The 27,317-nt window shown below is 38.3% G+C and overlaps 1 protein-coding gene and 1 long non-coding RNA gene across 3 annotated transcripts; one reads left to right on the plus strand and one right to left on the minus strand.

Moving 5' to 3' along the window:
- Positions 1–1,492: 1,492 nt before the first annotated feature.
- LOC124438041 (zinc finger C3H1 domain-containing protein-like) lies at positions 1,493–26,408 on the minus strand. 2 transcript variants are annotated; one of them, XM_046988028.1, is made up of 22 exons: positions 25,974–26,408; positions 23,924–24,830; positions 22,376–22,476; positions 21,857–21,993; positions 20,899–21,330; positions 20,601–20,752; positions 19,356–19,765; positions 18,395–18,663; positions 17,311–18,102; positions 16,819–17,066; positions 13,887–14,435; positions 12,387–12,615; positions 10,890–11,217; positions 10,359–10,679; positions 9,967–10,268; positions 8,928–9,178; positions 6,732–7,005; positions 5,746–5,846; positions 5,168–5,269; positions 4,467–4,506; positions 4,203–4,265; positions 1,493–3,046 (listed from the first exon to the last, which is right to left on the minus strand). In XM_046988028.1, the coding sequence occupies exons 1-22, from the start codon at positions 26,368–26,370 to the stop codon at positions 2,927–2,929; spliced, it is 6,525 nt and encodes a 2,174-aa protein (XP_046843984.1). In that variant the 5' UTR covers positions 26,371–26,408; the 3' UTR covers positions 1,493–2,926. The 2 variants fall into 2 exon arrangements, with proteins under 2 accessions (XP_046843984.1, XP_046843983.1); XM_046988027.1 differs by having other exon boundaries at positions 10,359–11,217.
- Positions 1,701–16,600, plus strand: LOC124438046. Its single transcript, XR_006945954.1, has 4 exons — positions 1,701–1,780; positions 3,508–3,520; positions 14,028–14,033; positions 16,590–16,600. It is a non-coding gene; the product is annotated as an uncharacterized LOC124438046 (long non-coding RNA).
- Positions 26,409–27,317: the final 909 nt, after the last annotated feature.

Genomic DNA, 27,317 nt, shown 5'->3' on the forward strand with positions numbered 1-27,317 from the left:
AAAGTTATGATGGGGCTCCAACTTAGAACTTTTTCAAACGATGTGGCTATAGTTATGGCACCCATAATGCCACACAGATTTTCTATTCTTACGGCAGATAACTATTTATGTCTTAAAAACTTACATAAACCTAACCCAAACCCAAACCTGACCCTAACTGAAAATGAAGTAGACTAGCTACATTTTGACTCTGAAGATGATTACCGCTAAGGTTGCCAAAATGTCAGTCAACATCAACAACAACAGTCCTTCTCGGGACTCTACTAACCTGGACGATCTACATCTACAAACATATAGCAATTATTTGTAGACCGATGGGTGCCGTAAAAATAGCCACTTTGTTTTTCAAAATTCAGCAGTTTGAAGTAGTGATCGACCAAAACATGTATGTTAGATACAAAGCTAAAATGTAACTTCTTTTGCTCAGAACAAGAATGACTACAATTAGTATTCTACGTGATAAAATCAGTGAACTCAGAAACAGTATAGCCCTCACGTTGTGTTCATCACGACGAAGACAAAATTAACGAATCTGAACAAGTGTCATACATACAAACAAATTTCTGAAAACCTTTCGTTTTTATTTAAGTTAGGAAGAAAGCCACCAGATAACAACAGTCCGATTTAACAAGGCAAAATTTCATTTCAATTTGGTCAAACAACTTCGTTCAGCGACGCACGTGCCACGCGGCGGCCAACTAACAAGACTCACTAGAGTAAAAATACCTCGTTCAACAACATTTATAAAATGTCGAACGATTCATCGCAGGAAAAATAGTCGACACTTTCTCATACTTACCTAGCGGCCAAGAACAAGCAGGAAACTGTAAATAAAAGCGCTTGAAACTTGAAAGTCAGAAAATTAAGCATGATCGTTGAATACTCTGTATTCAAGTGATTCAATCATTCAATAATGACAACAGTTTTATGTAGATCAGTGGTTTCATGGATGTGTTTCCACAAGGATCACACGACGTTCCTTTCAAATCTCTTCCACTTTACACACTACCTTGAAATGGGATATATTTTACGATACTTCATCGGAATTATGGATATAAATTATATAAATATTGTATAAGTGTTCAGCGGTATTTGCCTAATACATGTATTATCATCGGAAATTTTTCATACTCAAACCCAAACCAGCACTCATTTGTGCCAAAGATTTTCTTCTTTTTTGTTAGAATTATAGTGTCCTAATCTAACGTTTCATGTGTTATTTTATATGTAGAAACCAGTTACGTACCCACTGGGGAAGGGGCACATTACGTTCTTTAAACGATAGTCATGTTCCGTCCCTTCTAACTGGCCCCACTTGACAGAAAATACTGGCTACGCCATTGCTGGAAACATCTTTTTAAAGTTATTTTGCTCACATTCAAATTCACATTTAGGGCTTGTTTCGTTGAAATCCGTTTGAAATCAAAATTAGGCAGTCGATAACCGTCAAGCGTGTGCGCTGATTTTTTGAAAAAATAAATAACTGGTAGCATTTTCATGACAGAAATAATTTATTCAAAAATATACTCAACGTATTTACATGAGAAAATGAATTCATCATTAATAAGAGCAGAAGTAAAAAGAAACAAAAAAGTCCTTTATAGAGTCAATGTTGAGCATGACAGGTTATAAAATACGCTCTTTGATAGTCACGACGAATTCCTATCAGATAATTTAGCCATTGAAGTTCGGTGTTTTCTTGAAAACATGCTATTCAAAGATTTTTCATTGCAGGATCCAAATTATAGAGCTGTACTTCAAGAAGTCCTGATGACCCTTCGTAGGCAATCAGTCGACTATTTTATAACCAGAAAAAACTCTTGTCGAATCAATGTGAGTTGAATCATTTCGTTTCGCGAAACAATGTGAACATCATGACCTCCATCATCAAGCACGTTCAGTAACCCAATGAGTGATTTCATCAGCTGAAAAGCAACTTGTTTGCAAGGAAGGGAAAGCATAATAGCAAAAAGGGGGACAAATATCACCACCAGAGAAAAAAGAACTTTTCGTGTGACTCTAATGCTCTAAGGAAACTTCTTTTTAGACAAGATAAACCACAACAAATAATCAACATCAAAAAGTTTTAAAATATGAGCTTTCAACTGCGATGTCCCTCACTTAAAGCCCTATATCTAAAAGCAATACGACTAGTATATATTTAAAACCACGAGTCATAAAAGGTGGAAAGATTGCGGAGCAGTAGGAGGACTCTACGGGTACATTGGGAGCATTATGAGGATTCATCGGGTTAATTGGGGAGCATTTTGAGAATTCAACAAACATGATAATCATTGTGAGCTATGCACTCTTGAACGTAGTTCGAAAATAACGCAATAGCAGAACACCTAAATGAACATTCAACACAGTTTAAATGAAAAAAAAAACATAAGGGATTTATTACACATCAATTGCGCCAAATGGCAACAAAAATAATTGTATATATGAAATATATTAAAAAATATCATGTCTATATTGAGTTCGCACACATCAAGTGCGCGGATATCGTCCAGCGGTGACGAACAACATAATGCGTCATGTCAAAAGACTGATAATTTTGTTGCTCGATTCCCACACGATACTCGACAAACGTCATTGATAGCTCATCTTTTTGAGCAAATTCGAGCATATTAAAATAAATTTATGGACAAGAACGACAAATTTATTAAATATATTAATCACTTACCACTGTGACCATATGATCAATTACAAATTTCAGAATGCAGACATGAATCGTGACCTGTTCACTCCACGTTTCACAAGCGAGTGGACACGACAAAACGAAACCACACAAAGATTCACAAGGGAGTGCACACGATAATACGTGACCAATTCACGTTTTGAGAAAGTAACCACGATAATTTTGTGATTTCCCACGTTAATCTCCAGGCGTTCAGATATAATCATGAATGAACATGATCTTACTTCAAGAGGTCAACTCTTTGAAATACAATTCCAAGTCGATAGCGCGTTCTTTTGCCTTGCTTACGATGCGTTGTAGCGTCTCCGTTTTACTATTTCCGTGAGTTAGTTCAAACATCGCAAACTGTATATGGAAAAAACAAAGATGACGCATTGTATCCTGGAGGAATTCTATAATGGTGGACTGTGGTGGGGTAGTAAATTGCTCAAGTGCAACCATATAGTAGACTATGGTGTGGTAGCAAATTGCAGTCGGGTGCAACAATATTGTGGATTAAGGTGTGGCAGTAAATTGCAACTATATGGTGGACAATGGTGTGGTAGTAAATTGTAGTTAAGTGTAGCCATATGGTGAACTGTGGTGGTGTAAAGTAAATGTAGTAGTGGTGTAGCCATATGGTGGATGTGGGTGGTAGTGGTAGTAAATTGTAGTTAAGTGTAGCCATATGGTGAACTGTGGTGTGGTAATAAAGGTAGTAAACTGTAGTAAAGTGTAGCCATATGGTGGGTAGTAAATGTAGTTAAGTACAGTAGTAAATGTAGAATGGTGGACATGGTGGTGTGGGTAATAGTAGTTAAGTGTAGCCATGGTACTGTGGTGTGGTAGTAAATGTAGTTAAGTAGCCAGTGGAATGTAGTTAAGTTAAAGCCATATGGTGGACTGTGGTGTGGTAGTAAATTGTAGTTAAGTTTAGCCAGTGGAAGTTAAGCCATATGGTGGACTGTGGTGTGTAGTAAATGTAGTTAAAGATAACTGTAGTAAATTGGTGTAGTAGTAAATTGTAGTTAAAGTGTGGTGTGGTAGTAAATTGGTTAAGGAAGGAATGTAGAATGTAGAAGTAGAATGGAAGTGGTGTGGAAGTAATTGTAGAAGAGGTGTGGAATGGTTAAGTGTAGATATGGTGGTGGTGTGGTAGTAAATTGTAGTTAAGTGTAGCCATATGGTGGACTGTGGTGTGGTAGTAAATTGTAGTTAAGTGTAGCCATATGGTGGACTGTGGTGTGGTAGTAAATTAAGTAAATGTTTTAGCCATATGGTGGACTGTGGTGTGGTAGTAAATTGCAGTTAAGTGTAGCCATATGGTGGACTGTGGTGTGGTAGTAAATTGTAGTTAAGTTTAGCCATATGGTGGACTGTGGTGTGGTAGTAAATTGTAGTTAAGTGTAGCCATATGGTGGACTGTGGTGTGGTAGTAAATTGCAGTTAAGTGTAGCCATATGGTGGAGTACTGAAGCTAACAAAAAAGAACTTGTGCGATAAGAAAAAATATAAATTTTACATCTTTCCATAGTGATGCAACGAAAGGAAGAGTTTCTGTCGCGTGCTCATACAGCAGTCTCGCCTGGAAACAAGAAGCAATCAGTAATCACTGGTTCGATATGATCATTTGATCGATGCACCCTTAATTTGATCGATTATAATCATCATTTCATCGATGTGATCATCGTGTGTGATCGATATTAATTGTATTGATTTGAGCTAATAATAGTGAGACACATTCAAGTTAGGTGTAATGCCACGCTGCTTTCGACATAAGACGTACCTCGTCAAAATTTTGTTCCTTCAGTTCAATGGAAATTGCTCTGTAACGGAAAGATGTAAACGCGATAAAATTTTCGAGCTCGAACAAAAAGATTAATATAATATGGAAGCTAACAAGTAAAGGGAGTAATTCGAGGGAATATATTAGACGACAAGGGCTTGGGAAAGCAAAGCAAAGGGTGTCTTGGTATCCGGACATCCACTATTTTTGAAGTGTGGGTGTGCCTTACTGGAAGAACATGCATCCACAAATTTAGCGTTCTGCTTGAACGCTGATAATACATCGAATGCCTGGTTTTTGTACAGATGTACCGAATTTTCAAATAAATAGAGTCTTTTCTCTTTGACATGATAAATGAAAACAAGATTAATAATAACTAAAAGCAAGCAGTTTCATCACGAGTTCAACTTTCGGGAGTTATCACACGGTGTGCATGGAACACACACAAATTTAAAACGCTTCCAAAGCCCTTGTTAGACGACATGAATAAATCCACTTCAGCAAGAAATCAAAACGAATAGATTTTTGCAAAAGTACATTCTATAACAGGACTACTGAGAATCTTTAGCTTGAGCAAATGCAGACATATAAAGTACATGATAATGTACCAATAAGAAGAAAAATTAAAATGGGGAAATGGAAACGATTGAGTTAGTTGTGTTCCGAAAGGCACTATGAAAAAAAAGCGACAGGAAAATTACATCTTCCACAGTTCCAAACAACAAGGTGTCTTCAACAGAATATTGGAAAGAATTTTTCTCGTTTTGTTCAGCATCTTCTTCGAATAAGAGAGTTCAACAGTTCTAAACAACATTGAAAAGTAGCGCACAAACAGACGGTTAAGAACAAAAGTGGAAGGTGGCTGTTTGGGAGTCATACCTATGGCGTACGACATCTTTGTAAAAACATGGACGACAACATGGAGGGCAAGCCAGACATGTGGAGAAAAGTACACGTATTCCTATTCCGTGCAGGACACCCAAAGTCCTCAATCAACTACTCCACCCCACCCCAATATACCCTTTGAATACACAATATAACAACGCATAATCAATCACCAGGGCCGTCGCTAGAACGTTACTTAGAGGGCGGGATGTTTTTCATACATTCAGTTGCGCTCGGCTAATTACTTTAGATCTTTTTCAAAATACGTCACTCGGACGTAACTGAATATATGAACAAACACACCGCACCTCCACCCCCACCTAATTAACGTTCTACCAACGGCCCTGATAATCACAAGGATAGATTATGAAATAGCGTGATGCAACAAAATTACTGTATTGCCAACTGAGCGTTGTCAGGAAACATATCCAAGTATCTTTCGTAAACGTCAACAGTGAAAGCATCGCCCAAACAACGTCGAAACAAAGTCAACACCTGTATAAAATTGTAAATAAAAGATTTTCACTGCGTTTGCACTGGCTTATGTGAAGTGAGAAGCGACTTTTGGGAGAACTCCAGAACAGATTAATGCACCCGCTCGAGAGTTCTCACTAAAGTCTCACGAGGTTTGCATTTTTGGAGAACTTGAGAGCAGATCAGTGAACCCGCTCAAGCATTCTCACTAAAGTCTCACGAGGTTTGCATTTTGGGAGAACTTGAGAGCAGAGCAGTGCCCGCTTGAGAGTTCTCACTAAAGTCTCATGAGGTTTGCATTTTGGGAGAACTTGAGAGCAGATCAGTTCACCCGCTTGAGAGTTCTCACCAAAATCTCATGAGGTTTTCATAAGCCAGTGCAAACACAGTAAAAATCTTTTATTACTCTTTTAAAATAACAAGTATGTGAAACAGATAAATTTAAAATAATTTTTCCTCTAACATGTACTCATGATTGATTTGCAAATTCTCTTTGATTGATTCAAGTGGTTGAACTCAAATCGCTAATAAAACGTCAGCGATAGACCAATCAGCGCACGCGTTTTAACATTGCTACTATTTCGTAAAATTGATTGGTGTGCATGTAGAAGTCCTTTCATCATTCCCCGGAAATCTATTCATAAAGTTGCCAAGTATGAAATTTCAGCCAATCAAATTTATAGGCCAGTTAACATTTTGTTTACTATTTCTCACAAAAAAAAACAACACCAACGGATATTGCAGTGAATATAACAAATGCTCCTCGAATACATCGAAATTTGACGAGCATTTATTCTTCCCTTCACATATTAAGGAATTTCGGAGTTATGTGAAATGAGCACGGACACAATCATCATACCTTACTCCTACGAGGAGATATTGGGGGATTTGAAGGGACGTTTTTACCTGATTGTGAAAGGTGTAATCCGACCACGATATGAGCGAAGTATAATTTACTGGAGTGACCACGGGTACGTTGCTTAAACACTGATTAAACACGTAATGAAGTTCTTCTGATGCGTGTATCCCATCATTCAACTTGCGAATCATGTAGTGTATATACTCCATCCACAGAATCTTCACATCGTGTCTGTGACTTGTGCCATATATAGCAGTTTCGTAGGCAGATTTTGTACGAATATGTCGACGGTTAGGTTCAGAGATCAACTCAAGATGTAAGCTGGAAAAACAGAGTAATTTGTTGCATTTCGTCCTCTGAAGCACACGTGCCAGAACCGAAATTCAAATGAAATGCGAAAGTTTGCAATCAAAATTTTGTTACAGTACAATGAACACTAAGACGAACGTTTCATGGCAAAATTTACACTGTAAATACACGTTTATAAAAACATGGGGTACGACAAGTGGACTGTGGTTTTATGACTGGAATGCAAAATCCAATATTAACGTTACGACTTTTAGTGCTGTGCAAACTCCGGTTTTACAGCTCCGGCACCGGCCTCCTTTCAATTCTGAACTCCGGCTTCAAACTCCTGCTCTGTCTAGTTTGTATCTGAACTCGAGCTTCAAACTCCTGCTCTGTCTAGTTTGTATCTGAACTCGAGCTTCAAACTCCTGCTCTGTCTAGTTTCTATCTGAACTCGAGCTTCAAACTCCTGCTCTGTCTAGTTTGTATCTGAATTCGAGCTTCAAACTCCTGCTCTGTCTAGTTTGTATCTGAACTCGAGCTTCAAACTCCTGCTCTGTCTAGTTTCTATCTGAACTCGAGCTTCAAACTCCTGCTCTGTCTAGTTTCTATCTGAACTCGAGCTTCAAACTCCTGCTCTGTCTAGTTTCTATCTGAACTCGAGCTTCAAACTCCTGCTCTGTCTAGTTTCTATCTGAACTCGAGCTTCAAACTCCTGCTCTGTCTAGTTTCTATCTGAACTCGAGCTTCAAACTCCTGCTCTGTCTAGTTTCTATCTGAGCTCGAGCTTCAAACTCCTGCTCTGTCTAGTTTCTACCTGAACTCGAGCTTCAAACTCCTGCTCTGTCTAGTTTCTATCTGAACTCGAGCTTCAAACTCCTGCTCTGTCTAGTTTCTAACTGAGCTCGAGCTTCAAACTCCTGCTCTGTCTAGTTTCTATCTGAACTCCGGCTTCAAACTCCTGCTCCGGCTAGTTTATATCTGAGCTCGAGCTTCAAACTCCTGCTCTGTCTAGTTTCTATCTGAACTCGAGCTTCAAACTCCTGCTCTGTCTAGTTTCTATCTGAACTCGAGCTTCAAACTCCTGCTCTGTCTAGTTTCTATCTGAACTCGAGCTTCAAACTCCTGCTCTGTCTAGTTTCTATCTGAACTCGAGCTTCAAACTCCTGCTCTGTCTAGTTTCTACCTGAGCTCGAGCTTCAAACTCCTGCTCTGTCTAGTTTCTACCTGAGCTCGAGCTTCAAACTCCTGCTCTGTCTAGTTTCTACCTGAGCTCGAGCTTCAAACTCCTGCTCTGTCTAGTTTCTATCTGAACTCAAGCTTCAAACTCCTGCTCCGGCTAGTTTCTAACTCGAATACCTGGTTGCGGCTGATGACTTTTGCATGTCACTGTATAACAGTGTAAGGTGCAAAATTTTTATCTATGAAGTTAAATCTCCGCACTCCGACTTTCAATTATAACAATCTATATGCGTCATGTTGTGTCATGCATAAAACGTTTTATTTTCATGCAAGTTCGTTGATTTTAGCCGATAGTGTTGTTGATACAACAATACTTTTATAGAATACGTTCACCAAAGTCTGATAGTATATTGCAGAACAAACAACTACTGCTTCCGGAGTTTTGCCGGAGATGAGCAAACTCCGACTCCGGAATGCAAAAATAGCTGAGCGCCGGCCTACTCCTGCCTCTTTTTTGAAGCGTGTTAAAATGCATTTCATCATTCGACATTTTTAGTGAGTTAAAACACCTCTTGAGCAAAAAATACGGTCATGACGAGTATTAATCGTGTTGTTAATTAAATTGTCGGCAGGAATAAGGAATTTTGGGCGTTATAATCCATTTAATTTGGTTTTTAATTTCAAAACTATCTTAGAGCTCATAGTTTTGCTTTAAAGACGGTAGCAGAGTTAATATTCCAGTTAAAAATAGTAGTTCAGTGAGCAAGACTTACCAATAGCACAGCCATATGTAAGTAGTCTCCGATTCCAAATCACATACATTCACTTTAAGAGACGGCAGCTTGGAATCCAATGGCAGGGTCTGCGAAAGTAATTTCTTGTATAAGAGACCAGGCTCGGGCTGGAGTATCCGAGGTTTGTCATGTGACCTCGCCCGGGTTTTAGGGCCCGGGCTTTGTACTTCCAAAACGAACTTCGTGTAAACGCACTTTCGTAATGCATCAAGACAAAGCTCGCGCTTTTCCTGTACAAACAAATGAAGGGAGGAAGCTGAGACTAAATATCACAATCGTTCACAAAAAAGACAAGAAAAAACTCGAGGAAATTTTGCCAATAGGCAATAGTTTTCAATTAAAAAATAAAAGATGTTCACTGCGTTTGTACAGGCCTATTCAAACCGAGGAGACCTTCGCGAGAAGTCGAGGGAAGAGCAGTACAAGTTAGTACCAGCTCAAGGTGCTCATAATAATCTTTTACTTCTTTTATAAAATAACAATAACGCATAACAGATAAATTTAGAAAACAATTGTTTTAAACTTTCGTCTAAAATGTGAATTCATGACTGACTTGCAAATTCTCTTTGATTGATCTAATTGGTTGAGCTCAAATCGGTTTGCACCATTGAACTAAAATACATAGAACGCTATCTGAAGCAAATAATTGAAGCCAAATCTTACACCCAGACACACGTGTTTAGTGTTTCGAGATTCTCTCGCAAAATGAAAATTGATCGACTACACACGCGTGTCTTGGTGTAAAATTTAGCTTCAAAAAATTATTAGGCTTTTCTATTACAGGTACCGTTCCATGTATTTTAGTTCAATGGTTTGCACAGGCTGATAAAGACCAATCAACGCAAGCGTTATCATTATATTTGATCAAATGTAACAGAAAACAGATATCATCAGCTGTACAATGCCTTAAAATTGTTACAATAACATTTCAACGTGAAGATAACCACTTCCTCAATCAACTCACAACCACGTGATCATAATTTGCTTACGAACGAAACATTTATCAAGATGAACCTACCATTTCAAAATAATACTTTGCTGCACAGTAAGCAATCTGCGCATGTCCGTTGCACGCTTCCAGAGCCTTCTTGTAGGTGTTTACAGCACTGGCTTGATTACCGGAGGCTCTCTGGAGCGCACAAGCACACAACCAAAAGTCGATGTTTTTTGAATGGGCCTTCAATAACCGCTGACACGAACGTAACGAGGATGCATCTTTACCGGTAGCTCTCTCCAAAGCTTTCAGATTAGTAAGTAGACAAAGCAGTGGATTTATATCCTTAGACGATACAAATGCATCAGTACAGTCTTTTATAGCGCCTGGAAAAAATACATCAATGCGTTAAGATGAATCTTTTGAGTTTTGACTTAAAGCAAGCAAATATAATTGATGAACACCATTTCTCTTACGTTGAAACAGTTTTGAAAGTTCCCCAAAACTCTGACGCGTGCCACCGGAAGGCTTCCATGGAAACGTCACGCTCTCCTTGCGCGTGATTCTTGCGTGACCCGTACGCGAGGGATCATAAAGTTCGCGGGGCAGACATGAAAATTCCACAATATGAATGTAGCAAAGCCATAGCAAACAAAAATCGTCGCACTTCATTTTCTCGGAGATGAAAGATAGACTTTCGTGAGTTTTTTGTTTGGTATCCGCGTCCTTATTAAGACCATGTTTGGTATCCGCGTCCTTATTAAGACCATGTTTGGTATCCGCGTCCTTATTAAGACCATGCTTGGTATCCGCGTCCTTATTAAGACCATGCTTGGTATCCGCGTCCTTATTAAGACCATGCTTGGTATCCGCGTCCTTATTAAGACCATGCTTGGTATCCGCGTCCTTATTAAGACCATGCTTGGTATCCGCGTCCTTACTAAGACCATGCTTGGTATCCGCGTCCTTATTAAGACCATGTTTGGTATCCGCGTCCTTATTAAGACCATGCTTGGCATCCGAGGAATTGAGAACTACTCGAAATCGCTCTAGTGCACTTTTATATGAATCTGAGAGCAAGTCCAATTGCACAAGATATAAAAAAACCTCCAACAAACGATGCGACTTCAGCACTGAGTCCATCTTTGCAAACATGAGATATTCAATGCACCTCATACAAATAAGAGTTTTCTGTTTGCAGTCGTACGCAATGTCCATATAGACCCACCAGACATCATACGAGCCCGCAAGCACAACCGCTTCGTCGCATACTTCGTACAGTTCTTCTTTTTGAGCTCGTTGCTTATAAACGTCCAGGTATTTAAGCCAAAGTTTCTGAAATACAACAGGAATAAAACTTCCTCTCTGAACAAGGCGGAAAAAATTGTGGTAAAACTGCTTAAAAGAGACAAACGACTCATATATTTAAAGAATTTTGAGAGGCATGATGCTGACGATTGTTGTTATCCTTCTAACACCTGCCCTATTCATACTTAACTATACCAATACAAACACACATGTGAATGAGGATTACACTCTATCCCAACACCTTTCACACCCATACTTAACTATCCTAAATCCCAACACATACACACCTCTGAATCACGATTACACTCAATCCCAAAACCTACCACATCCATACTTAATCATTCCAACACATACACACCTTTGACTCACGATTACACTCAATCCAAAAACCTACCACATCCATACTTAATCATCCCAACACATACACACCTCTCACTCACGATTACACTCAATCCCAAAACCTACCACATCCATACTTAATCATTCCAACACATACACACCTTTGACTCACGATTACACTCAATCCAAAACCTACCACATCCATACTTAATCATCCCAACACATACACACCTCTTACTCACGATTACACCAATCCCAAACCTACCACATCCATACTTAATCATTCCAACACATACACACACCTTGACTCACGATTACACTCAATCCAAAACCTACAACATCCATACTTAATCATCCCAACATACACACCTTTGACTCACGATTACACTCAATCCAAAACCTACCACATCCATACTTAATCATCCCAACACATACACACCTTTGACTCACGATTACACTCAATCCAAAACCTACCACATCCATACTTAATCATCCCAACACATACACACCTTTGACTCACGATTACACTCAATCCAAAACCTACCACATTCATACTTAATCATCCCAACACATACACACCTTTGACTCACGATTACACTTAATCCAAAAACCTACCACATTCATACTTAATCATCCCAACACATACACACACCTTTGACTCACGATTACACTCCATCCCAACATCAGCCACATCCATACTTAACAATCCCAACATATACACACATCTGAATGACGGATACACTATATCCCAAAATCTGCCACATCCATACTTATCCCAACACATACCCACATCTGAATGACGGTTACACTGCATCCCAACATCTGCCACATCCATACTTATCCCAACACATACACACCTCTGAATGACGGTTACACTCTAATGCTTTTGAGAGGATATTGAGTGCTTTATCGATGGATTTCTTCTTGTCGTTATTGTTTTCGTCACCATTTCTCTTGCCCTGGCACGTTTCCATGTAAATCATGGCGAGCCGTATCCACAAAGTTTCGTCATGGGGCGTTTCACTTATGGCATGTTCTAGCGTCTTTATACTGTCGTAATTCTCCGAAAAGTATCGAATTTCTTGACTACAAATGAAAAATTATATTCGGTTGTGGCGAGAAACTTTAAATACGGCTTTGAAGAGCGTATTTTCAGCTAAATGACGACTATGAACTGTTGAAAACCAACATTGAAACAAGACATATGGTTTTCAATAGTGCTAGATCTAGCGAGGTCATTGTTGTCACTTACCATTGCAAATACGCCCTTAAGAGCAATATACAAACAAATGTTGTTAAAATTCAAAATAAATAAACACACGTCGATGTTATAATAAAACTATATAATGGTGACTTTTTCGATTATTTCAAAAAAAAATAATTAAAGGCACAAAGCTAGAATTAAAACTGGATAATCAACGAAAAAACTTTGATTCAAAAGCGGAAAGGTTTCATTTTCTGAAGTAAATTACCACCGTTGAAATTTCCTTGAAAAAGTACTTTGTTTGCAGTTGTAGATCGTCAATCCTTTACCAGACGACAATTTCATAAAATATAAAATAAAACAAAATCCGAAAAAGGACATCTTGTAAACTTAAATTCAAGTTATTAAACAAGACCTTAAGAAACTGTAAAATATTACACTTTTTATTGTCTTGTTTGATAACTTGAATTTAAGTTTACCAGATGTCCTTTTTCGGACTATATTTTATTTTAAATCGTCAAGGTTAGTATAAAACATAGAAGGACTATTGGTGTTGATGTTGATAGACGTTTTGAATATCTTAGACATCTAAGTAATCGGTAGCCATCTTCAGAATGTTGAGCTTCTCCCAAAGATGAGTTTCATTCCATCCAATGATGAGCTTTATCTAATGATGAGCTCGATCCAATGATGAGCTTCATTCCATCCAATGATGAGCTCGATCCAATGATGAGCTCGATCAAATGATGAGCTTTATCTAATGATGAGCTTGATCCAATGATGAGCTTCATTCCATCCAATGATGAGCTCGATCCAATGATGAGCTTTATCTAATGATGAGCTTGATCCAATGATGAGCTTCATTCCATCCAATGATGAGCTCGATCCAATGATGAGCTCAATCCAATGATGAGCTCAATCCAATGATGAGCTTCATCCAATGATGAGCTCGATCCAATGATGAGCTCGATCCAATGATGAGCTTCATCCAATGATGAGCTCCATCCAATGATGAGCTTCATCAAACGACGAGCTTCATCTAATGACAAGCTTCATCGGTTACCTCAAGCAGGTATGTAGCAGATTCTTTTTAAAATATCTAAGTAAAAATGTACTTTTTCAAAAATAAATAGTAAAACAACACGTTACTTACCGTTCATCCTGGACACCATTGCGTGCTTTTATTTCCTTCTCCATTTTCCTTCGCCAGCCTTTCCAGGTAAACGTGCATGTGGTTCGCACTACCGGACTTTCACCTTGAACCGTTATTCCGGGATTCTTTTTCGTATCGGAGCGTGGAGTCCAATGCCTGCGCTCCAAGATTACGTTGTATACTCCCGCAGATTTTTGCTTCTTTCGAAGATAATTGACAAACAAAACCCGTAGCTCGGAGACAGAAACTTTGCTGCCATATTGCTTAGAGACCTCGTCTATTGTGCGTTCAATGGATTGCGTGGTATCATTAGAGAAATCATTGTCACCGCTGTTGTCATGCCTCGCGGGCACAAAGTACGCTGCGAGATCCTGTAGAATTTGTTTGTTTTTCGGTAAGACGTCATCGGGATGTTGGTTTAAGCACTCGGAGTCGTTACACACACCTTGCAGGGCAAAGGAGCAGAAAGGAAGACGAGGGTTGATGAGATGGGTGAAAGTTGGCGAGTCGAGGGTCAACCCTTCCTTTGTTCGGAAATAAGGACTGAATCTAAAAAATGGTTATAAGTCAGCGAAAGGAACAATCGTAAAGCATCAAGATTCATAAAAAGTCATGGTCTAAAAATTGTTCTTGAGAAATGTTAGACAAAGATTCATAAGACGTCATGGTCTAACAGTTGTTTTTGAGAAATTTTAGACGAAGATTCATAAGAAGTCATGGTCTAAAAGTTGTTTTTGAGAAATCTTAGACAAAGATTCATAAGAAGTAATGGTCTAAAAGTTGTTTTTGAGAAATTTTAGACGAAGATTCATAAGAAGTCATGGTCTAAAAATTGTTTTTGAGAAATCTTAGAAGATTTATAAGAAGTCATGGTCTAAAAGTTGTTTTCGAGAAATCTTAGACGAAGATGAATAAGAAGTCATGGTCTGAAAGTTGTTTTCAAGAAATCTTAGACGAAGATTCATAAGAAGTCATGGTCTAAAAGTTGTTTTTGAGTAATCTTAGACGGAGATTCATAAGAAGTCATGGTCTAAACGTTGTTTTCGGGAAATCTTAGACGAAGATTCATAAGAAGTCATGGTCTAAAAGTTGTTTTTGAGAAATCTTAGACGGAGATTCATAAGAAGTCATGGTCTAAACGTTGTTTTCGAGAAATCTTAGACGAAGATTCATAAGAAGTCATGGTATAAAAGTTGTTTTTGAGAAATCTTAGACGAAGATTCATAAGACGTCATGGTCTAAAAATTGTTTTTGAGAAATCTTATACGAAGATTCATAAGAAGTCATGGTCTAAAAGTTGTTTTTGAGAAATCTTATAAGATTCATAAGAAGTCATGGTATAAAAGTTGTTTTTGAGAAATCTTAGACGGAGATTCATAAGAAGTCATGGTCTAAACGTTGTTTTCGAGAAATCTTAGACGAAGATTCATAAGAAGTCATGGTCTAAAAGTTGTTTTTGAGAAATCTTAGACGAAGATTCATAAGAAGTCATGGTCTAAAATTGTTTTTGAGAAATCTTATACGAAGATTCATAAGAAGTCATGGTCTAAAAGTTGTTTTTGAGAAATCTTATAAGATTCATAAGAAGTCATGGTATAAAAGTTGTTTTTGAGAAATCTTAGACGAATGTAATGAGTGGTGTGAAAGAAGAATTTAGTTTCACAAAATACAATTAAAAGAAATGAAATTTCTTGTACGGTGACTTTCGTGAAATTAATGATTCAGAGAATCGAGTTTTTAAGGAAACTCGAGGCAACGAGGGTATCTGAAAACGACTAACGAATCCTTTAAGAGACTCATTCTGGACTTCGTGTAGACGAGCAACGTGGTCACAGCATAAAGAAAATCGCGTATTTTAAATACGTTTTTATGACCAGTGGTCTCATACTGTCTGAGATGATGTTCATAAAGTGGGCACAGATAATTGAAAGAGTGCCATAAATATGTTTATGGACGACTTGCCTTGTTTGCATTTTGCTGGCAGGAAGATTTGGGGGCTGATTACATGAGCCCGGGTAGCCGGGATTCTGCCAAGCGTTAAATGATTTTGGCGAATGGAAACGATTCAATACTTATCATCTGATAAATCTTCTCGAGCAATTTCACAATATTCTGATTTAATAACTACGCAAAACATTTAAACTAAAACAACCAATTTGGCCTAATTTGAGAATTGCAACAGGAATGACTTGCGGCATTTAACAAACAGTTCTAGTTTTTAATCTTGAAGTCTTGCCTCCTGTTAATCCCTGGAAATCATTTCACGCCTCAAAGAATCCCGGTTAACCGGGATCATGTAAACAGCCCCTTGGTCAAGTGGTTTTAAACAGCACTAGCAACAATGATCAAGCTCTCTTGGAATTGATCTGCCTGCGAGCAAAACGTAAACAAGGCAAGTCATGTATATGAACTAATGGTTCAAGCCATTGATATGTATATTACATGGATGGCCCATTCCCAATATGGTGAGTGCAAAAATTTGAAGCCGGAAGTTGACAGCTATAATTAGATGCGCCGCCATATTGAACAGTCCCACTCGTAATAATAATCTATAGTAAAGAACCAGGACAGCAAAGAATTTTGGAGCGCATTGTACTAATACACCCTAAGAAATCTTTCAATGTGAAGCTGGAAGCATTCGCTTGCGATAGTATTTCTCAAATGGTGTCACGAAAATTTTGGAAAAAAATCCTTTCTTAACAGTACAACTGCTTCCTACACTTAATCTTATTAAAGCTAAGACGTAGCAGTTTTTTTGAATACACCATAAGAGACGATTCACGCAATTTTTCATTGCAGAAACTAATATACTTTTTATATCAACCTCGTGAAGTGGGACTGTTCAATATGGCGGCCTTCTGGCTTCAAATTTAATTAGTGATGCGCGATCCATGGTTCAACCTTACCAATGGTTCAACCTTACGTGACGTACCTGTATGATCGAAAATATACTAAGGGACTCCTATAAGGACCAATTTCACGGTGATTCGACGACACAGATAACTTTGAACGCGAGCATTCTTTCGAAGACTCTGTTTTATCTGGCAGTGCAGACAGGCAGCCCCAGACATCGTTGAAACGCGAAACCATGGTGAACTTTGGGGATGAAAAAAGTGAAGGAAGTAAAGACACATCGATATTCAAATTGGCAAAATCAGGTCCGCATTCTTCGCGTTGGATCTGAAAAACGAAAAAAATATTCAGTTTCAAACGATTGCCCATGACACAAAACGTTTTCACAAGAGATAAGTTTAACATGTATGAGTGAGATGTGGTCACTTGTTTTATCTTTTGCCTTCCTCTTCTCCTCTGCACCCCCCCCCCTCCCATCATTACATGAGTGATTGAATCTTGAACTATAAGTTAAAAGCCTTTATTCAACCGTTGGTTTTTGCTTTAAGTTTCAACAGTAAGTTGTCCTTACTTGGACTTTTTTAATGTTCTCCAACTTGTTGTTGTCCTTAAATACACCCCAAAACGATTGGGTTGCCGAAACCTTATTGTCGAACCCGTCTTTGGTATCGTTCCCAATGGATTTAGCAAGAGGGGAAAGTTCAGTGGTACTGCCCGTACGGAAGAAATTGTTCATCGTTCTTTCGCTGTCAGAATTGGACCTTTTGTCTTCGAGAAGTGACGGCGGATCACGTCGGTTTCCGGAATTAAGAGCAATCCGCTTAGGTTTGGACGGCAAGTAAAGCTTTCGCGAATTCGACTGTCGCAGTTTTTGTGAGAGCTGTTGCTCCAAATTTTCTAATCGTTTCTTTTCTTCCCTCTGTTTATCATCGGCTGCAGTAGATTCTTGAGCAGGAGCAGTCAACGAAGGGACATCTTTTATGTTGCCATTCAACTTGTGACTTTGTGAACCATCGTTCTCGACTGAAGGTGATGCAGATTCGTCGACGATTCGCGACAATCCACGAAGCTTTGTTTTGCTCACATTGTCGGGAGTTTCAAAACCGGATTGCACTTGCTTTGATGGAGCGTCTTTCTCGGTATTCGTCATCTCGGTGACATCGACTAAGGTCAAGGGCATTTTACCGGTGTTAGATGCCTTCTTCGTGTCATCTTTCCCAGAATTCATCACTTCCTTTCCCGCCCTTGCCAGTGAACTTCGAGTCTTTTGCTTACCAAGAAGTGCTCGAGCCCTAAGTAAGCGTTCCTCGACTTCGTTCGCTTCAGATTGTCTTTTTACGATCCTTCGCTCGATCTTTGCGCTCTATAAAAGATGAATCTTTCAGAAAAAGTGGGATGACGTTAAAAATACGGCGTGGGGTGTGCTTTGATGCTTGCAGTCTGCCAGAATAAAGCTTTTTTGGTAAACTTCACTTGATTACTTGAAAATCGTTAGGAAATGGTCATTGATGGTCATTGATGGTCAGTGATGCACTCAATGTATTACATACTGTAACATATTAAAGAGCCCAATTTTCTGTGTTACATCGATTCTGCGTGGTAAACCGTCCCAAGATGTTCGCCACCTACCATAGATATCGTGTACAAATACCTACCTCTGCTTTTAGTTTTTCCACGAGACTGTGTTGTACTTTTTTAACGCGTTCCGCTCGGTTCAGCTGCTGCCTCAAGGCAGACACTCGTCTCTCGTGTACATTCAAAGCTTTGGAACTGCTTTCGATCTGCTGCTTGCATTTGTCCAGCATGTTCTTGTCCTGTATCACCAATTGCTTGCATTTCAATAACATTTCGCTGAAATCGCGTACTTTTCGACGGAGTTCAGCAGCTTGATGCGCTTCCGTTAAACCGAAGCTCGAGCCGTCAACTATAGATGATAAAATGAATTTTGGTTCTTTAAAAGGCGAGTGTAATAGACGACTGGCAAGAAAAACTATTCATAAAATAACGACAACACAATGTGTGTGCTGATTGCCTATGAAAAACGATCTCAGCTCAATCAAAATCAATCAAAGAAAATTTACAAATCAATCATGAATACGTTAGAGGAAAAGTTAAAAAAATTATTTTTAACTGATCTGTTTCTCATTATTTTATAAAAGGAAATAAAAGATAATTTTCGTGTTTGCATTGGCTTGATAAACAATGAAAATATATTTCATGTGAATGCAGAATATGGGCATTTGTGTGTACGACATGATTAAGAGCATGCTGCTGAATATTTTTTTTATCACTAAAGGCAATAGTAAGGATTATAAAAGGTTTGGAGTGTCTTCTTTTTATAAGAATCGGAGACATGATCATTAAAAGCGAAGGATACGAGAAGGATAAAGGCATTCGAGATGTTGACAGGGGAAGGCTGAAGATATGAAGCTAGATGGAAAGGAAACAAATTGAGACGTGCTGTTAAAGGGAATGAAAAGGATTGGAGTTATAAATGACTTGAAAGAGGACGAGTATGTCAACATGAAAAGAAGCATGTAAACAGAAAAAAAAGGTACCAAGGACCTGTATGTAGGTGGACAAAATACTTGAAGATGACAAACAGTACAACAGTACCTTCGTGCCGATGTTGTTTGAGTTCGCTCGGTGAATTTGCGCCTTTTAGAACTTCTTTCTGTTTCTTTAAAACATTTTCTTCATAAACATTTTTCCTTTGCTCTAGTAAGCCATTGCTGGATCCTGCCTTCTTGTTATCAATTACATCAACTTTCAAATTTCCCTGAGATACCTTGTGCGCATGCGCGTTTCTCGTTCCCGCGTTTGATTGATCTTTCTTATTCACGACAACTCCCCTCTGTTGTTCTTTTTTTGCCAGTTTTAATTTCAACTGCTTGTATTCGTTGCGCTTTTCTTCGGAAAGAACCGAGACGATTTCGGGTGTGGTCGGAGTCGGTGGTTGAACGGTGTTTGAAACGTCAGCATCTTCTTTTGCAGCCAATTCGGCCTTTGACTTTGACGAACGCTCTCTATAAAAGTTGGCAGAATAGCGTTATTGATTTTGATCGTTAAATAATTCAACCTACCTACTTTGTTATGTTTTTTTTGTGTTTATTTTGTGCCTGCGTTTAAATTTACTTTTGTGTCTAATTTGTGTCAACTTTAATTCCATTATGAGTTTTTTCTTTTTGATTACATCTATATGTTGACCATTTCCCAACAACTTACTGACAAGTTATCATCAAGTTACTGAAAAGTTACTAACAAGTTACTAACAAGTTACTGACAAGTTATCAATAGTTGCTGACAAGTTATCATCAAGTTACTGACAAGTTACAAACCAGTTACTGACAAGCTATCATCAAGTTACTGACAAGTTACCAACAAGTTACCGACAAGTTACCAACACGTTACCAAAAAGTTACCAACAAGTTACCCCAACCTGCTTAGTTTTGTGTCTTTTCTGTGTATACTTTTGTGCCAGCTTTTAAATTTACATTCCAATTCGGATCTACTTGTGTTTCATTTCATGCTCCTTTTTGTTTACAACTTGTAGAAAAAATGTCAACTATTGTATCTACTGTATCAACGAATGTTGAACCTACAAGTTACCGCAACGTACAAGCTTCTTTTGTCTTTTTATGCGCATTTTAGTGCGAGCTTTTAAATTTATCATACGTCTAATTGGTGTCCACGCTTGTTCCTTCTTCTGCTTCCACTTTCTGTTTACATCTCGTTTAAAATATGTCGAGTATCGTATCTACTTTACCAACCAGTAGGTATTGAGTTGAAAACGTTTTACCCCAAGCACCCTACTTTCTATCTATCAACAAGCAACCAAACAAGTCGAGACACAATGCGCACCTCGCTTCTTTGATAAAAGTATGTAAACCACCGAAGAAGGAATCCAACCCCTCCTGAGTCGAAGTGTCATCATCAGACTCGCTTTCGTCTTCCGAACTCTCGCCGAGACGAATCACCACGGGCTCGTGTTTCGGAGGAGGGATAATGGCGACCTAACGTACGAAAAACAGATTGATTAGAGTCGATCTTTTTAATTCACAGTCTAATCAATAAATCAATTTCATTTGCTTCTACAGTCTTGGATTTCAACATGGTTGAGGTGTGTTCTTTCACGAAAATTTGCAAAATACATAACTACCTTCGGTGGGCCAGCCTTAGTTGTTTCATTATTCCCGGGCTCCTGCAACTTTCTCATTTCACTCTCCACCATAGGTGAAGCGGGTCGACTGTTCCTCGACGATAAGGACGTTGATGCCTTTTCATGAAGATCAGCTACCACATTACTTGCACTTTTAGCTGTTCGCTTGTTGACCATCGACTTCAGCAGTTGTTCTCTTAACACCAACTCGCTCATTTCATCGTCGATTTCAACATCTTGAGTTTTGCTGGACGGATGAGGCACCTCAGACATTTTTTCTTCGAGTGGTTCTGTGACCGTGGAGTCTCTAAATGGCCGACCTTTTTCCGGTAATGTGTTCGTGTAGTCTTCGTCACACGACTGCATACGATTATCTTCCTCGGATTCCCTACCCCACTGACCATGGTAATCAGTGTAGTATCCAGCGGGCATCTAGGGATAAAATTTGTCTACAAAAAGCCGAACCGCAATAGATGTGTACAGGATACATTTATATACAGACGGCTAGCCTTAAGGTTTACCTGTGGGCAGTGTCGCCAACAGCGCTTAAACACTCGATCAAATCAGTCTGAAAGCAAAACTTACAAGGCAAGCCGTCTATATGGCGGTAATCTTCTCATATATATGGGTGAAAATTCAAGCTAACGCGAACAAAATCGCTTGGGTAGAGAGTGTTCGCCGACGAAGCAGCGTATATCAATTATATGTGATGAAACACTCAAAAAACTAATGTTTTAAAACACATTTGTTTCGTATGGCATCCGTAAGAACTGAAACACTCATCATATAAATATAGAAGCAGCACTCTCGGTCGAATTTATCTACGAAGAATGAATAAATTACGAAAAAGGTGCGGTTGTGATAGTTAGGAGGAGTCGTGAAACTGAACCATCTCCAGGCTTATTGTCCAACTTACGTGTGTATACTAGAGGATATGTTGGGATAACAGTATACTTACAACTTCCATCAACGAAGGGATGTGGGATGCCGAGTAATGATGACTAAATGGACCTTCGGGAGAAGGTGAACGATGAGGATCGCGTGGATATTTGTGGATAACAGGTGACCTCGTTTGACGAGATTCGAGCACGCCGTCTGCAAATGACAAAACCGATAGAAAAAATGAAATGAAATTGCTTTTAAAGTAAAAAAATTAGACAGTGATTTGATGACCTTCTCGGCCATTTAACTTCGAAACAAATAAGATTTATTTACAATAACATTTTATAAGTTCTTCATATCGATCGAATGTGGACGCAAATCCAAATATTTATGTACCTCAGGTGCAAGTAATGGTACTCTCAAAACACAGCTACACAGTTCGAAAGCAGCTACTTTTAGCAGGGATGCAAGGCTGTTAATTACGTCATCACATATGACGTCAAAGTTTCCAAGTACACGACCAGAATTTGGTACAGGAGCTACAGATTCTTAAATTACAAGTATGTTTACTTCACAAAAACTTTATCGGTCTTACCGGTAGAATCCTCGACCTCCATTGGCCATTCTCGATAATCCTCAGCCTTTTCAAAAGAACTTTTTTGCCTTTCGTGATTTTGTGTTCTATTCAGCAGATTCCTAATTAAAGAAGCATAAAAATTGGCGCATGAACTGGCAAGGAGAAAGTCCAAAATGTTCAAATCAATACCCGTCGACAAAACAGAACGGCATGCAGAGGTTTTTTTTAAGAATAGTGGGAACGGGGATCGACATTGATGTATTAGTGTGGATGTTTGTAAATGTAGATCGTCCAGGTTGGTATAGTTCTGAGAAGGACTATTTTTGTTGTTGTTGACTGACGTTTCGACAACCTTAGCGGTAGTCATCTTCAGAGTGAAAAAAGTAGTCATTTTTTCAGAGTGAAAAAAGTAGTCATTTTTTCACTCTGAAGATGACTATCGCTAAGGTTGTCGAAACGTCAGTCAACAACAACAAAAACAGTTCTTCTCAGGACTATGCCAACCTGGACGATCTACATTTACAAACATGTAACGATACTCCCGGGTTCAATCCATTTACTTTATATTGATGTATCAGTCTGGATGTTTGGTGGTGCTATGTAAATATCAAGGTGTTCATTCACAGTAAAAACACTAGATCTCTAAAGAAATAAACAATGCTAACGATCTAGAATTTACGCAACACGACCAAATTTACAGGCTGTAGAAGCCACTTTGTAGGAGTTGACTGTTTCTCCAAATCTTTAGTCTCATAGAATGTTACACGAGTGAAAATTTTTTGATTGTTGACAATGAAACCTACAAGGCTTGAAATCCCACAATAATTAAAATCTTCGAGGTCAGCACACATGCACTTCGGGTGAAAGCTGACCTCAAATGATTCGCATATGTTTAAAATATTGTAGAGAAACAACGTCGTTTCAAAATGTCAACCCGCATTGGTTAATTGAAAAATATTTCTCCGAAGATAAATTTATAAAGTATAAGAAAAATATCAGCCGACAAACAAGTTAAACTACATCTTGTCAATTGTTGAAACCATAAGCTTTTTCAAACCAAGACAGCAGTTTGCCGGAAAATTTTATATCGTGCAGAATGTAACACTACATTATTTGTGAAACAACGACTTGGTTGTGATTACTAACTTAAATACTGCTTTGAATAGCGTAGTTGTTATGGTGATTTGGGGTGATGTCGTTATCTCTTGTCTTCGATATAAATTTAAGTAGCTGGATTTCTAGTTTCATAAAACCAGACGTGGCACCTGATGAAAAGCATCTGCCGAAATGCATCGTGTCATTTGATATCTTAGTTCTCATATACTATAGCAAATACACCAATGAAAACCTCACTATTTATTACGTCATATCTCTTCTTGTTTCTCTTCCCTCCACGTATCACGGTAATAAACTTTCGACTCTTCATTTCGCTTTGAAAATGACCTAATTTTTCATAAAGTCGAAATAGCACCGCACATTGTTTTAAAAAAGCCCTCATCCTGAGTTTGCAAGATGTTGTTTTTCGAAGTGTGTTTTTTTCTTACGCGTTATTTATTTACAGCTTACCTATTCTCATCATCATCGATTTTTTCAAAGTCATCCATCAACTTCCCCTGAACATCACTTGGAAATCGGTTCTTCATGGATTTTTTCGTCGTTGTTTCCTCTTCTTCGAGTCTTGCACTTTCTCTGGTAAATTTCTTCGGCTTTGATTTCGATCTTTTTCTCGCCCTCTTTTTTGTACCCGCAGGCGAAATCTTGGAAGCCCGGAGTGCATTTGCTTCCGGTTCCGTCAAGCCTCTGGCGACCAAGTCAATTCTATTGAGCTCGCTTAAGGTGCGCACTTTTTTTGGCGGCGTCTTTATTCGAAACGGTTCGAAGATGCCGAAGAACGGCTTCTCGCCGCCCTCTTTGTAGGTTGTAGGGATGTTTTGAGGACCTGACGGGTTGTACTGCTGATAATTTTTGGTAGTATCGCCATAATTTGTTTTGGTAGAATCTGGATGATCTTGCAAGGTATCGTTGTCACGATCTGCGGCTGAATGATCATGGAAAGTCGCGGAGCCATCAGCATACACTCCTTCGAGGTAGTCAAAACGAGCGGAAGTGGGATGAGTTTTGGGAAAGGTCGATGGGGGATTGCAATGGATTGCATTGTCAATGTATGGGTAAAGCGCTAGACCGCCTTGGCTGCTACCATGTGTGGTAGTACCAAACACCATTTCCAAATGTCGTATTTCCGCATCTATTTTGTCTTCTGGTTTGCCATCATTATTTAAAGGTACATCAAAAAATGTCTCGTCAATTAGTTCTTCCCTTGATGACTGCGAATTGGGTTCAAATCGATCGAGGTTTTCCTGGACTTCCTTGTAACGCTCCAGCAAGAGCATGAAATCTTCAGGACTTTCATCATCTCTTTGATCCGAGATGGCTTCATTCGAAGGCTTATCATGTTCCTGGTCCGAGGAATCATCTGACATTATCATTCAGGAAAATTTTGTCAGAGACTAAATCAATACTCTGCTCTTTACATACTGATATTTTGTCAACCATTTGACATGCATTAGCAAAACAATGAAATATTGGGTCAGCCATGTACATTTTCATAGTCATGGGGATACATGAAATTTGCTAAACGTGAGAGATAAATTACATGTTATGACTGCATTACAATTGCAATACCTTACTTAAAGCCACCTGCATGCATAAGGTAGCATAAACAGAAAACAAGGACGGGCTAGCTCATTCAATAGAAGAGCTGCAAGTATACAAGATCATCAAAAGAAAATTGTAATTGATGAACTAAAACTTTGTTTTATACTGATTTTCAAGCTTAAGTCTTAATTTTGTGGCTTTTAACAGATTTTGAAACAATTAAACCATCATCATATTAATAACTTTATTTGGACTTTACACAAATATGATGAACAATTAATGAAATTACGTCAGACATTCATTTACTGTTGAAAACATTGACCATAGTTAAAAAAGTCCACATATTTAAGGGGAGAGAATAGCCCGATGACTTAGTCCATATGTAAGGTGGCTAAATTTTACCAAATAAATTGCTTGTTGATGAAAAAAGTGTGTGATTGTAGATGTGGCGGGGGAGTGTAGCATGACCCAAAATCTGCTCAAAACTGCAGCAAATAGAAGACACTTAATTCTAACCGCCATTAGAGAAACATTATAATACAAATTCTGACACCATATTTATATGCACATAAAAAACAAGTGACTTGGACGAGATTTGAATTCACACCTTTGGGTACTATTACCAGTTCAAATCTTGTCCAAGTCACACATTTTTCACGTGAGTACATAGACTATGTCAGGATTCATATTACAAGACTCTTCACTATATTACAATATGCTTATTATAGCATACTTAATAATACAGGAGGAAATGCAGGGGGGTAAGTCAGAATACAGCACTGAATCTCAATTTAGATGCAATAACAACAACGCTTTCGGTTTGAAACTTCTAAGAACATTACATAGAAATACTAGGTTCTGACCAGCCCAGCTTGCGCCGCGAATTTTATATACGCAAGAATAATGCTATATTATCAATATCAGGTGACAAGGAGAATAAAAAAAGAAATTCAAAGGATACAATCGCCATTCTTCCTACCGCTTCTCTCTTCTCGGGTCGAAGCATTCACATCGTCACGTCTTTTGTTCAGAAAACTTCTTTTAAAAGAATTGCGTGTTCGTGTATTCTTTTTGTATTTCCTGGAGATATACGTATTTTTCTGAACTCTATACCGAAAACCCTTCGTGTTAGGAGGAGCTTTCTTTTGCTTGTTTGTGAAATCTTCATATTTCTGGTTGTTGTAGCTTGTCGACCTGGCTCTTGCCTTGCCGTGTTTCTCTTCTTTCTCACCGGGAATGCTGTGAGCTACGGTTTCGTATAGGCCGTCACATATCTCCCCTTCTTCTAAATCGTCTATTTCGCCATCTTCCAGTTCATTTTCGTTTCGTGATTGTCCTTCTTCCGAGGTTTCCGCCATTTTAAAAACGCATGACGAGAAATTCCCTGAATTAATATTTAAACACTAATCCCTTAGATGTGACTAATGACGACTAATCCTAATCCCATACCTAATCCGCAATTCCTAGGAATGAAGTGGATGAAGGCTCAGCAAAGAAGTGCTCAGCTCTGAGTTTATCCAGTCTTGTTTCGAGATCAGTGATAACACTGATATGTTTTTATAAAAAATAGGAACGTCTGTACAAGTAGGAAGCCTCGCTAATATTATGCTAATCTACTAAGTACTTTACGAAGTTTTGGAATACAATGTTAAGATATGCTCTCTATTCTTCCTGTAATTAGTAAATAATTAAGTCAAGTGTAACTAACTAAATGATTATTTTAAGAGATACTTATGTGCAATAATGACAATATTTTTTATAGTTCCTAATAGCTTTTCGTTGATTGTAAATTAACCATATTTAGTAAAGAAACAAACATATCCATACGTAATATCTTGTATAAATAGAAGTAGTTTAACCGTTGTAAGATAGATCGTAGACAATAGACATTGACGTTGAACATTAAATGTGATCATAACAGTTATCTGTAATATCTCTATTTGTTGGTGTAAGTCAATATATACTAAAGAAGGTAGATGGCTACATCACAAAACCTTACATACAAAACTACAAAATTTAAGATGCTTCTTGATATACAGTACAATGGGTGAAAACGCCAATCATAACAAAAATAACTGTCTATGACGAACAAAAATTGGTACTGTATCAAATAACCGTTTGCATAAAATTTACTACCCTCTACAACCACCCAACATCCAAGAATGGACCAATAGTTATAAAACATGTAATAATTTGAGTGTATCGAATACTTGGTTCTTTTTTCAATGCAGCCTTAACACAACTCAAGCACACATCACATAAAATATGCAGATCTTATTTTAATTACAAAACATTGCTCAAATTA

Source organism: Xenia sp. Carnegie-2017, unplaced genomic scaffold, assembly GCF_021976095.1.
Source record: "Xenia sp. Carnegie-2017 unplaced genomic scaffold, XeniaSp_v1 HiC_scaffold_19, whole genome shotgun sequence".
NCBI lineage: Eukaryota > Metazoa > Cnidaria > Anthozoa > Malacalcyonacea > Xeniidae > Xenia > Xenia sp. Carnegie-2017.

Coding starts and splice junctions, on each gene's coding strand:
- LOC124438041 (XM_046988027.1), bottom strand. CDS start 26,370: ATGGCGGAAACCTCGGAAGAAGGACAATCACGAAACGAAAATGAACTG. Junction 11,218..12,386: donor AGTGTAACCGTCATTCAGAG/GTGTGTATGTGT, acceptor GTTGTATTTCAG/AAACTTTGGCTTAAATACCT. Junction 4,507..5,167: donor TGTTTGGAACTGTGGAAGAT/GTAATTTTCCTG, acceptor TTTCCGTTACAG/AGCAATTTCCATTGAACTGA.